We start from the raw sequence: 13,542 nt of genomic DNA, 5'->3' as shown, positions 1-13,542 counted from the left end.
AGTTGTCTACATATTCTAAGTCGGAACCGTCCATATTAGTGATGCTAGTCGAGCGGGCAGCGATCGGTTGAAGAGCATGCACTTAAAAAAACACCTAGCCCTCTGATATGCACTGTTGACTGTCTCATGTGGAGATGAGCTACATTGATTTGAACTCATTTACATAACCAGTCCTTTCAGATCTACAAGGAAGTACACAGGGTGTGCACGCACTAACATCCCCGGATTCAACCAATCAACTTGACGTTAGTGAACAGCTAGTCAAATGTCTATCCAGACTATTTGTATTGCCCCCCCCCCCACTCCCCACTCTCTGTTGTCATCTATGTATAGTCACTTTAATTAACTCTACCTAAATGTACATACTACCTCAACTAACCGGTGCCCCCGCACATTGACTCTGTACCGTCACCCCCCGTTATATATATATATTTTTTTACTGCTGTTCTTTAATGACTTGTTACTTTTATCTCTTATCCGTATTCTTTGAAACTGCACTGTTGGGTAGAGGCTTGTAAGTAAGCATTTCACTGTAAGGTCTACACCTGTTGTATTCGGCGCATGTGACTAATACGATTTGATTTAGTACTGGAACACAGGGCTAATGGGCTAGTTGGTTGACAAGGTAGAGTGAAGGGAGTGTACGGGGGGGGGGGCGCTACTCTCACCTGGTAGTACTTGTGCACGTGATCCTTGACGTAGGAGGCGTTGAGTGCCTGGCCCTCCATGTTGTGGACCAACAACAGCTCGCCGGTCTCTGGGGGGCCGTTACGAAGACAGTCGTGACTCTGGAGGGAGGGAGAGAACGGAGTGATTGATTTGAGGAACAGGTTAGGATTTGATGCATCTAACATTCACTAGATATGTCATTCTATAGCCACTGCTTTGATTTGTCATTATGTTGTCACTATGTCAACACATATCATGGTCACCTCACCATGGCTAAGATCGACAGACGTGTAGAGAGACGCTAACAGACGGAGAGAGCGAGAGGCTGACAGAGAGAGAGGCTGGCTGACAGAGAGAGAGGCTGGCTGACAGAGAGAGAGGCTGGCTGACAGAGAGAGAGGCTGGCTGACAGAGAGAGAGGCTGGCTGACAGAGAGAGAGGCTGGCTGACAGAGAGAGAGGCTGGCTGACAGAGAGAGAGGCTGGCTGACAGAGAGAGAGGCTGGCTGACAGAGAGAGAGGCTGGCTGACAGAGAGAGAGGCTGGCTGACAGAGGGACTCACCACAACGTTCTCGGGGAAAATGTTGTCACAGTAGGAGCCGTCATCATAGCTGACCTCGTAGAAGGTTTGTGAGGTCATGCCAATGATGGTGCAGGGGTAAAACCAGCCATCGATGTTCCGACCAATTACCTTCTGGCCAAGAGAAAACTCCCCCCTTGGCCCCGCCCTTGCCTAGAGAGAGGGAGGAGTGTGAAAATAGAAACTATTTGAATTTAATCTATTGTCATTCTATTTCTATGGTGTTAGAGCAGTTATAAAAAGACAGTGTTATATATTTCATGGCACGTAGTGGACAAAACATCAAGAACACCTACTCTTTCCATGACGAAGATTGTCCACATGAATGCTATGATCCATTACTGATGTCACTTGTTAAATCCACTTCAAATCAGTGTAGATGAAGGAGAGGAGGCAGGTTAAAGAAGGATTTTTAAGCCTTGAGACATGGATTGTGTTTGTGTGCCATTCAAAGGGTAAATTGGCAAGACAAAATATTTAAGTGCCTTTGAAAGGGGCGTATGATAGTGGGTGTCAGGCGCAGCGGTTTGTGTCAAGAACTGCAACGCGGCTGGATTTTTCACGCTCAACAGTTTACCGTGTATCAAGAATGATCCACCACCCAAAAGACATCCAGCCAACTTGACAACTGTGGAGTCAACATTGGAGTCAACATGGGCCACCATCCCTGTGGAGCCAACATGGGTCAGCATCCCTGTGGAGCCAACATGGGTCAGCATCCCTGTGGAGCCAACATGAGCCAGCATCCCTGTGGAGCCAACATGGGCCAGCATCCCTGTGGTACGCTTGACACCTTATAGAGTCCATGCCCCAACAAATTGAGGGTGTTCTGGGGGCAAAACTCAATATTAGGAAGCTGTTCTTAATGTTTTGTACACTCAGTGAGTGTGTGTGATTATATACAGTACCAATCGAAAGTTTGGACTATTTTGGACTACTCATTCAAGGGATTTTCTTAATTTCTTCCCAATTTTCTACATTGTAGAATAGACATAACACATATGGAATCATGTAGTAACCAAAAGAAAGTGTTAAACAACTCAAAATATATTATCTTTGAGATTCTTCAAAGTAGCCCCCCTTTGCTTTGATGACATCTTTGCACACTTGGCATTCTCTCAACCAGCTTCATGAGGTAGTCAACCGGAATGCATATCAATTAACCGGTGTGCCTTGTCAATTGTGGAATTTCTTTCTTTCTTAATGAGTTTGAGCCAATCAGTTGTGTTAAGGTAGGGGTGGTATACAGAAGATAGCCCTATTTGGTAAAAGACCAAGAACAGCTCAAATAAGCAAAAAGAAATGACAGTCCATCATTACTTTAAACACATGGTCAGTCAATCCGGAAAATGTCAAGAAATGTAAAAGTTTCTTCAAGTACAATCGCAAAACCCATCAAGTGCTATGATGAAACTGGCTCACATGAGGACTGCCACAGGAAAGGAAGACCCAGAGGGTCTGCTGCAGAGGATAAGTTCATTAGTTGCCAGCCTCAGAAATTGCAGCCCAAATAAATGCTTCAGAGTTCAAGTAACAGACACATCAACATCAACTGTTCAGAGGAGACTGTGAATCAGGCCTTCATGGTCAAATTGTTGTGAAGAAACCACCACTAAAGGACACCAATAATAAGAAGAGACTTGCTTGGTCCAAGAAACATGAGCAATGGAAATTAGACCGGTGGAAATCTGTCCTTTGGTATGATGAGTCCAAATTTGAGATTTTTGGTTCCAACTGCTGTGTCTTTGTGAGACACAGAGTAGGTGAACAGATGATCTCTGCATGTGGAGTGACCTGGCCTCCACAATCACCCGACCTCAACCCAATTGAGGATGATCTCTGCATGTGTGGTTCCCACTGTGAAGCATGGAGGAGGAGGTGTGATTGTGGTTTGCTGGTGACACTGGTATTTATTTAGAATAAATAAGGCACACTGAACCAGCATGGCTACCACAGCATTCTGCAGCGATACGCCATCCCATCTGGTTTGCGCTTAGTGGAACTATCATTTGTATTTCAAAAAGACAATGACCCAACACACCTCCAGGCCTTGTAAGGGCTATTTGATCAAGAAGGAGAGTGATGGAGTGCTGCATCAGATGAGCTGGCCTCCACAAATCACCCGACCTCAATTGAGATGGTTTGGGATGAGTTGGACCACAGAGTGAAGGAAAAGCAGCCAACAAGTGCTCAGCTTGGGAACTTCTTCAAGACTGCTGGAAAAGCATTCCAGATGAAGCTGGTTGAGAGAATACCAAGAGTGTACAAAGCTGTCAAGGCAAAGGGTGGCTACTTTGAAGAATCTCATATTTTGATTCGTTTAACACTTTAATGGTTACTACATGATGCCATATGTAATATTTAATGTAGAAAATAGTAAAAATAAAAACCATTGACAGAGTAGGTGTCAACTTTTGACTGGTACTGTATGTTGTACGTATGCATGCATGTATGTATGTACATATGTATGTACAGTGGCTTGCGAAAGTATTCACCCCCTTGACATTTTCCTATTTTGTTGCCTTACAACCTGGAATTAAAATAGATTTTGGGGGGGGTTTGTATCATTTGATTTACACAACATGCCTACCACTTTAAAGATGCAAAATATATGTTTTTGTTAAACAAAGACGAAATAAGACAGAAAAACAGAACTTGAGCTTGCATAACTATTCACCCTTATAAAGTCAATACTTTGTTGAGCCACCTTTTGCAGCAATTACAGCTGCAAGTCTCTTAGGGTATGTTCTTTATAAGCTTGACACATCTAGCCACTGGGATTTTTGCCTTTTCTTCAAGACAAAACTGCTCCATCTCCTTCAAGTTGGATGGGTTCCGCTGGTGTACAGCAATCTTTAAGTCATACCACAGATTCTCAATTGGATTGAGGTCTAAGCTTTGACTAGGCCATTCCAAGACATTTAAATGTTTCCCCTTAAAACCACTCGAGTGTTGCTTTAGCAGTATGCTTAGGGTCATTGTCCTGCTGGAAGGTGAACCTCCGCCCCAGTCTCAAATCTCGGGAAGACTGAAACAGGTTTCCCTCAAGCATTTCCCTGCATTCAGTGCCATACATCATTCCTTCAATTCTGAACAGTTCCCAGTCCCTGCCGATGAAAAACATACCCACAGCATGATGCTGCCACCACCATGCTTCACTGGGGGATGTTGTTTTCAGGGTGATGAGAGGTGTTGGGTTTGCGCCAGCTGTAGGGTTTTCCTTGATGGCCAAAAAGCTCAATTTTAGTCTCATCTGAACAGAGTACCTTCTTCCATGTGTTTGGGGAGTCCCCCACATGCCTTTCGGCAAACACAAAACGTGTTTGCTTATTTTTTCTTTAAGACATGTATTTTTTCTGGCCACTCTTCTGTAAAGCCCAGCTCTGTGGAGTGTATGGCTTAAAGTGGTCCTATGGACAGATACTCCAATCTCTGCTGTGGAGCTTTGCAGCTCCTTCAGGTTTATCTTTGGTCTCTTTGTTGCCTCTCTGATTAATGCCCTCCTTGCCTGGTCTGCGAGTTTTGGTGGGCGGCCCTCTCTTGCCAGATTCTTTCCATGTTTTAATAATGGATTTAGTGGTGCTCTGTGGGATGTTCAAAGTTTCTGATATTTTTTTATAAGCCAACCCTGATCTGTAGTTCACCACAACTTTGTCCCTGACCTGTTTGGAGAGCTCCTTGGTCTTCATGGTGCAATCATGATCTTCATGGAGATCATGTGACAAATAAAGTTCACCTGTGTGCAATCTAACTAATTATGTGACTTCTGAAGGTAATTGGTTGCACCAGATCTTATTTAGGGGCTTCATAGCAAAGGGGGTGAATACATATGCATGTACCACTTCTGTTTTTTATTTTTTTGAATTCTTTGAAACAAGTAATTTTTTTCATTTCACTTCACCAATTTGGACTATTTTGTGTATGTCCATTACATGAAATCCAAATACAATCTAGCTTTAAATGGATTATTAATGCAACAAAATAGGAAAAACACCAAGCGGGATGGATACGGGATGAATACTTTTGCAAGGCACTGTACATTCAGAATATAATTCTCAGATAAAAAGGAACCAAGTTGTACATTTACCAAAGATTCAAGAATCTTTACTAGACAAGAAACCCAAGACATGGCATGATAATGATGAAGAACACTAGTGTCCCCAACCTTACGGAGTAGCAGCCACTGTCATAGGAGCTCAATCGCACAAGTGAATGAATCTTTGCAGATTTCACTCGTTGCTTTGAAAATACAGTATTTGTCAAATAAATACAAAAGTTATTTATTTGAGTTCATGTTGGAATTGCTTTTCTACATATACAGTGCATTCTGAAAGTATTCAGACCCCTTGACTTTTTCCTCATTTTGTTACAGCCTTATTCTAAAAGGGATTACATTGATGAGGGGAAAAACAATCTACACACAATACCCCATACTGTTTAGACATTTTTGCTAATTAATAAAAAACAAAATCACATTTACACAAGTATTCAGACCCTTTACTCTGTACTTTGTTGAAGCACCTTTCGCATCGATTACACCCCCGAGTCTTCTTGGGTATGACGCTACAAGCTTGGCACACCTGTATTTGGGGAGTTTCTCCCATTCTTCTCTACAGATAATCTCAAGCTCTGTCAGGTTGGATGGGGAGTGTCGCTGCACAGCTATTTTCAGGTCTCTCCAGAGATGTTTGATCGGGTTCAAGTCCGGTCTCTGGCTGGACCACTCAAGGATATTCAGAGACTTTTCCCGAAGCCACTCCTGCATTGTCTTGCCTGTGTGTTTAGGGTCATTATCCTGTTGGAAGGCTAACCATTGCCCTAGTCGGAGGTCCTGAGCGCTCTGGAGCAGGTTTTCATCAAGGATCTCCCTGTACTTTGCTCCGTTCATCTTTCCCTGTGAGTGAGAGGTGCTTCTGAGCACGCAGCACTCAGAGAGAAGGGAAAAACGGCCGCTGGCAGCAAAAGGCATGGATTTGTTGGGGATGCATTACAGCCACACAAAGGGGATGCCGCTGGGAAATGTGAGGCGTTATCATGTGCAAAGCTCATGTTTTTCAAATCATCATTAGAGTCGCATCATGCAGCCTTAAAATGTATAACAAATCTAAACATATAGCTCAACATTAGTAAAACAACTAAAGTTACATTAATAACTTTAAATTAATCATATAGGAGTACCTATTTATTTGTTAACCGCTCAACACAGAATAGCTGCATGGGAACACTCCCTCAAATCATTGAGAAAATAGCCTTTCTATTTTATTCAGCTTTGTTCAATTGTATTCTTCATACTATAAAATAATGCCATGGAACCTAACCAAATCTTATCAGCTCAATGAACTAGTGTAGCCCACAGCCATATGGCATAACATAAGAGTACGCTATTCTGGTCTTCTGAAATAGACTACATTTTCTTCATACCATGTTTCTTTAGACCTGTCTAAAATAAATAATGGATTCATTGTGAAGATGTAGGCTATATAACAAGGATTTATTAGATATTTTAAAATGTAGACGTTCCAAAGGTCTGCATCAGTGGCTTGTAGGAAGCCAGGCGACGCTAAATGTGTTTGTCAATTACCGTGAGAACGACAGTAATTTGCTTGACAATCACCGGCTGACGATATTTCGTGGCCGCCACAGTCCTAGCCACCACCACGGTGCCGTGACCGCCACAATCCTAGCCACCACCACGGCGCCGTGGCCACCACAGTCCTAGCCACCACCACGGCGCCGTGACCGCCACAATCCTAGCCACCACCACGGCGCCGTGGCCACCACAGTCCTAGCCACCACCACGGCCGCCACAGTCCTAGCCACCACCACGGCGCCGTGGCCACCACAGTCCTAGCCACCACCACGGCCGCCACAGTCCTAGCCACCACCACGGTGCCGTGGCCACCACAGTCCTAGCCACCACCATGGTGCTGTGACCACCACAGTCCTAACCACCACCATGGTGCTGTGACCGCCACAGTCCTAGCCACCACCACAGTCCTAGCCACCACCACGGTGCTGTGACCGCCACAGTCCTAGCCACCACCATGGTGCTGTGACCGCCACAGTCCTAGCCACCACCATGGTGCCGTGACCGCCACAGTCCTAGCCACCACCATGGTGCCAGGTTTCCTCCAGACGTGACGCTTGCCATTCAGGCCAAAGAGTTCAATCTTGGTTTCATCAGACCAGAGAATCTTGTTTCTCATGGTCGGAGAGTCTTTAGGTGCCTTTTTGGCAAACTCCAAGCGGCTGTCATGTGCCTTTTACTGAGGAGTGGCTTCCATCTGGCCACTCTACCATGAAGGCCTGATTTGGTGAGTGGTGGAGTGCTGCAGAGATGTTTGTCTAACTTTATTAGCCACTAATTTTCACACCATAAAATCAATGATTTGATCAGTTAAGTTGACTGTTGCTCAACATTTCTCTGGCTAGCTAACGGAGAATTAATTCCAGCTAGCAAGATATTTAACAACGCTAACAATGCTTGTTCCACCACACTTTCTCCCTCACCTCAAACTTTCCAAATGCCAGTAGTTTTTTGGTTACAGCTCATGAAGTACGCTTCATCACCTTCTCACCCGTCTCCGCGGTCAGGCTTCTCGCCTACCTCTTCGTTATCGTTCAGGGGAGGCGCTGCTGTAACTGGCAAACTGCCTTTCCACTCTCCTGCTGTCTTGGTACCTTATAGACAGGTGTGCCTTTTCAAATCTTGTCCAAACAATTGTATTTAACACAAGTGGACTCCAATCAAGTTGTAGAAATGTAAATAAGGGATATATTTTTTATTACATTTGCAAACATTTCTAAAAACCGTTTCTCACCGTCAACAATATGGGTTATTGTGTGTAGATCGATGAGAAAGAAAATACATTTAATCCATTTTAGAATAAGGCTGTAACATAACAAAATATGGAAAAAGGGAAGGGTCTGAATACTTTCCAAATGCACTGTACATAGTACAGACTCCTGGCCATTGCATAGATAGAAGGCTTCATCAGAAAATCGTACAGCTTAACACTGCAGCTGATACTTATCTTGATATCATACATCATCATTATACAGATTATTATTTTGCTGCTGTTTAACGTGGCATGTAGAAATGTGGCGAATAGACATCATTTTTCATTCTACATGCCAGAGAAGCATGCATGTTCTGCATAACCTATGAATACCTGAACCTTATACAATGTTGTGCCCCTACTGTACCTTGTGATTGGTCTTCTTATGCTTGTGGCAGGTGACAGACACCACGTAGGGCCAATCGGCTGGCTTCATGAGCACACCGGCGATGTGGGCGCAGGTGACGTGGAAGGAGGTGGAGCAGTTGTCGTGGGAACACTGGATACACGCCCCGCACATCTGCTTGGTGTTCTTGTGGCAGTACACACACTTCTGAAACACCAGAGAGGTGTGGTAGAATCAACACATTAGATTTGTCTGTGTCTAAAGGCAATATCACTTTTCTATACACTATTGTCAGAGAAAAAAACAAACATTTCAGGAGTAGGTTTGTAAAAATCAGTTGGTTAACTTTGAGATATTTGATACAGTATGAACAGTTACTCGTTGCAGTGTTTCCCCTATATGCATTAGCAGCGGCGTTGCTCCCTCTGCATCAATCCATCTCATTCTCTGTCGGTCCTTCTTCAGTTGTTTTAATCTTCCTTCCGCCCACCTCTCCTTCACTTTCAATTAGATTTTTCTAACTCCCCTCTATTTCTCACCATCCCTCCTTTCCTTTTCCCCACTCTTTCAACCCCTTCCTGCAGGTCTCTCTGCCTCAAAGCCCTCCATAGGGCCCTGGCTCTGAGGTATGTCAGCGGCCCCACTATATTTTCCACTGGCCAGAATCACGAGATGGACTCCACAGACGGAACGAACCAAAGGGTAGCACGGGGGGGAGAGATTTATTTATCTGTTTGTTTGCTAATTTCCCTTTTTTCCTTCAGACATTGCCGGCTGGGGTAAAGCCATTACATAACATTTCCTCCAAGTTTTTTTGTTTCAATTGTAAAGTAAACTTTATAAAAAATTAAAACCAACGCTGCAGACAGAATTCTCTAAAATGTTAGGGTTGAGGCCAAACATTCTAGAAAGTTTTTTGTAGCTAAGGAGCATAAATTGGAGTAGAAGTGCTCACCAGTCTCTGCACTAATGAATGAATCGACGCAAAGTGGCCCATTCGACTTGGGATATATAGTGACTATTTTACATGAGGAAAAACTAAAAAAGGTACCGTGGTGTTCTTTGAGGGTTTGTGCTGCGTTCCAATTAGTTTAAACCTTTCCATGTATCCCAGAACTTTCAAAAAGGAGGACAGACTGAATCACTTTTCTGAATACAAGCAAATATCAACGGGTTAGGACAAAACCTGTACCACAGAGACAGGCCCAGTCATCCAATCATTAAGAGGGTGGGACGATTTTTCACAGCCTTTGGAAACGCGGCTTTGACAGCGGGTGGATGTAAATTATTCAAAAGACAGTCCTCACTTCCTTTCATAGATTACAACATTACTTGTAGATTTGTGACAATGCCACTGAAAAGGCTGTGCAATTGACTCTGAAGTCTATTTGGATTAAGCGAGGGATAAAAGTAGGGAAGAAAGCAGTTTGTTCAGCAGCGCGGCAGCGATGGGAAATTGCCTCCTGCCAGCAGGATCAATGCAGATCATTTAGCGCAGTGAGAAATTACTCCTGATTTATTCAGACAGTTTTGCATCTATTATTCACCAAAGTTCTCCTGCTCCTCGGACCGCAAACACACAATCCATCCAGGAGGAGGAGAGGGACAGAACAGATGGAGGGTAGAAAACGGAGTGACAGAGAGAGGGAGAGAGAGGACAGACGATAGAACGAGCGAGAGCGAATGAGCACGAGCGAATGAGCACGAGACGGAGAATGAGAATGTGAGAAGAGACACCAAGAAGGAGAGAGAGAGAAGAGGTACACTCAGAACCCATACAGTCAAGCAGCAGACACTAACTGAGGAGTCCATAAACACAAACAACTTCTGGCAAAATGTAAATAAATAAAAATCTAAATGAGGAATTAGCGATACAAAATGGTGACATATGGACAGCCCATTTTAACACACTACAACACCATTCAAATGGATGCAAACGCAGAACAATGCCAAATTCATGAGAAGTTGAATGGCGCAATAAAGGACAATCAAAATCCATTGGACTCCTCAATTCCTGACCAGGAGCTCTATAAGAAACTTCAGGCCTGACGGCATCCTAAATGAGATGCTTGAATTCACTAGTGCGAAATGTGAATTGGCTATATTAAAACGGTTTAATTTGATACTGAGTGTAGGTTACTTCCTTGACATCAAGGACACATAACCCCAATCTTTAAGAATGGAGACAAATTTGACCCTAACAATTAGAGGCATTTGTGTAAACAGTAACCTGGAAAGTATTATAAATGTAAGAGTTGTAAAATGTCTTTAAAAACACCATGGCTTGAGTAAAAGTCAAATTGGATTTATACCAAAACATCGCACGACCGATCATAAAGTCGGAAGTTTACATACACCTTAGCCAAATACATTTAAACTCAGTTTCTCACAATTCCTGACATTTAATACTAGTAAAAATTCCCTGTTTTAGGTCAGTTAGGATCACCACTTTATTTTAAGAATGTGAAATGTCAGAATAATAGTAGTGATTTCTTTCTTTCATCACATTCCCAGTGGGTCAGAAGTTTACATCCACTCAATTAGTATTTGGTAGCATTGCCTTTAAAATGTTTAACTTGGGTCAAATGTTTCGGGTAGCCTTCCACAAGCTTCCCACAAAAAGTTGGGTGAATTTTGGCCCATTCCTCCTGACAGAGCTGGTGTAACTGAGGAATTTTCCATAGGATTGAGGTCAGGGCTTCGTGATGGCCACTCCAATACCTTGACTTTGTTGTCCTTATCCATTTTGCCACAACTTTGGAAGTATGCTTGGGGTCATATAGACCCATTTGCGACCAAGCTTTAACTTCCTGACTAATGTCTTGAGATGTTGCGTCAATATATCCACAATTTTCCTCCCTCATGATGCCATCTATTTTGTGAAGTGCACCAGTCCCTCCTGCAGCAAAGCACCCCCATAACATGATGCTGCCACCCCCGTGCTTCACGGTTGGGATGGTATTCTTTGGCTTGCAAGCCTCCCCCCTTTTCCACCAAACATGACGATGGTCATTATGGCCAAACAGTTCTATTTCTGTTTCATCAGACCAGAGGACATTTCTCCAAAAAGTACGATCTTTGTCCTCATGTGCAGTTGCAAACTGTAGTCTGGGTTTTTTCATGGCGGTTTTGGAGCAGTGGCTTCTTCCTTGCTGAGTGGTCTTTCAGGTTATGTCGATATAGGACTCGTTTTACTGTACGGTACTTTTGTACCCGTTTTCTCCAGCATCTTCACAAGGTCCTTTGCTGTTGTTCTGGGATTGATTTGCACTTTTCCCAGAGTACATTCATCTTTAGGAGACAAAATGCGACTCCTTCCTGAGCGGTATGACGGCTGCATGGTCCCATGTTGTTTATACTTGTGCACTATTGTTTGTACAGATGAACGTGGTACCTTCAGGCGTTTGGAAATTGCTCCCAAGGATGAACCAGACTTTAATATTTTTTTTTCCCCCTCCCCCATGATGTAAGCATGGTAGGCCTTGAAATACATCCACAGGTACACCTCCAATTGACTCAGATGATGTCAATTAGCCTATCAGAAGCTTCTAAAGCCATGACATTATTTTCTGGAACTTTCCAAGCTGTTTAAAGGCACAGTCAACTTAGTGTATGTAAACTTCTGACCCACTGGAATTGTGATACAGTGAAATAATCTTTCTGTAAACAATTGTTGGAAAAATTACTTGTCATGCACAAAGTAGTAGAGTCCTAACCGACTTGCCAAAAGTATAGTTTGTTAACAAGACATTTGTGGAGTGGTTGAACAACGAGTTTTAATGACTCCAACCTAAGTGTATCAATGTATACTGGCAATACATGCAGCAACCCTTCGCCAGGGTTGCAATCTGAGCCCTGCACTCGTCAATATTTACATCAATGGATTGGCCACTATTCTAGAAAAATCCTCAGCCCCTGGTGTTAGTCTTCACAATTCAGAGGTTAAATGTCTGCTCTTTGCAGATAACCTGTGCCTGCTGTCACTCACAGCACATGGCCTACAGCAGAGCCTGGACCTGCTAGAGCAGTACAGCCAGACCTGGGCCCTGGCCATAAACCCCAAAAAGACTAAAATAATAATTTTCCAGAGAAGATCCAGATCTCAGGGAATTAGATCAAAGTTCTCAATTGGTACAAAATATATAGAGTACTGCACTCACTACAATTACTTAGGTTTAAAAATAAACTGAACTGGATACCTAAATGAGTCAGTGAATGAACTGAGAGCGATGCACTGAGGGCATTCTACGCCATTAAAAAACGAATTCAATGTGTCAGAGAGAGAGAAGTGACCAAGGAAAGTGAGACATTGAGAGAGAAAGAGGGAGAATGAGATACGGGAGTTGGAGAAGATAGGTAAGTATGTGATGGAAAGAGTGTGAGACCAGGGAGAGTAGTTACAGTTTAGGAGCATGTTAGGGGGTGCATAGGCCTAATCCTAGCCAATCCAGCCTCCTGGCTGGCATTTTGAGGCTCCTCAATAGGTCAAAAGGTTTTTGTGTGTCTGGCTGAAATGACTGTGTTAACGCGTCGACAATATATAAAACACAAAAGAACAATGGACCAGGGCGCTGTTCATTAGGGAAAACATTTTAAAAGGATTCACAAAAAATAAAAGTGTTTCTTATTGGACAACTCCAGGTATTTCCTCGGCATTAGTTATTTTGTCTACTGTTTGGTATGTAATGAACATGACCCGGTGAGTTTGCCTCCCTCCCTCTCCACTCACCAAACTCTTCCTGCTATCGGGAATGGCGCTGATGTCCACCGGCTCCCTTGCGATGGCGTTGACGAAGCGAGCCTCCGCCACGGCGATGGCACAGATCACATGGACCCACCTGGTAGAGAGGAGAGGACACACAAATCGACGTGCGCCCCCGACTGTTCTCAACACCTAGGGTCACGATGCCAGTATCAAGTAGGGCTATGATGATGATAGAATGTTTTTTTGGGGGGGAGATAGTCCCAGTGTCGCCCAGAGTCTCGTGTTTATTTCTGAGCTACACACTATGATACTGGTATGGTGACAACACTACACACAGTGAATGTCATAAGTAATGCATTTTAAAGTCACATAGCGGTATTCCAGTGGAATTAAGAAGGTAGGA

At 43.5% G+C, this 13,542-nt stretch overlaps 1 protein-coding gene across 3 annotated transcripts in view; it reads right to left on the bottom strand.

Annotated features, from left to right (window-relative positions):
• Positions 1-13,542, bottom strand: part of LOC129867431 (lysine-specific demethylase 4B-like) — an 84,575-nt gene that overhangs the window by 7,553 nt on the left and 63,480 nt on the right. For all 3 annotated transcript variants that reach the window (XM_055940824.1, XM_055940825.1, XM_055940826.1), the window contains 4 exons: positions 13,164-13,272; positions 8,456-8,641; positions 1,232-1,402; positions 669-788 (listed from right to left, as the gene is read on the bottom strand). In XM_055940824.1, coding sequence (XP_055796799.1) covers positions 669-788; positions 1,232-1,402; positions 8,456-8,641; positions 13,164-13,272 — 586 coding nt within the window. The remainder of the gene's footprint in view (positions 1-668; positions 789-1,231; positions 1,403-8,455; positions 8,642-13,163; positions 13,273-13,542) is intronic.

The sequence above is a fragment of the Salvelinus fontinalis genome, chromosome 12 (assembly GCF_029448725.1).
Source record: "Salvelinus fontinalis isolate EN_2023a chromosome 12, ASM2944872v1, whole genome shotgun sequence".
NCBI lineage: Eukaryota > Metazoa > Chordata > Actinopteri > Salmoniformes > Salmonidae > Salvelinus > Salvelinus fontinalis.
This window is presented reverse-complemented; position numbering and strand designations above follow the sequence as displayed.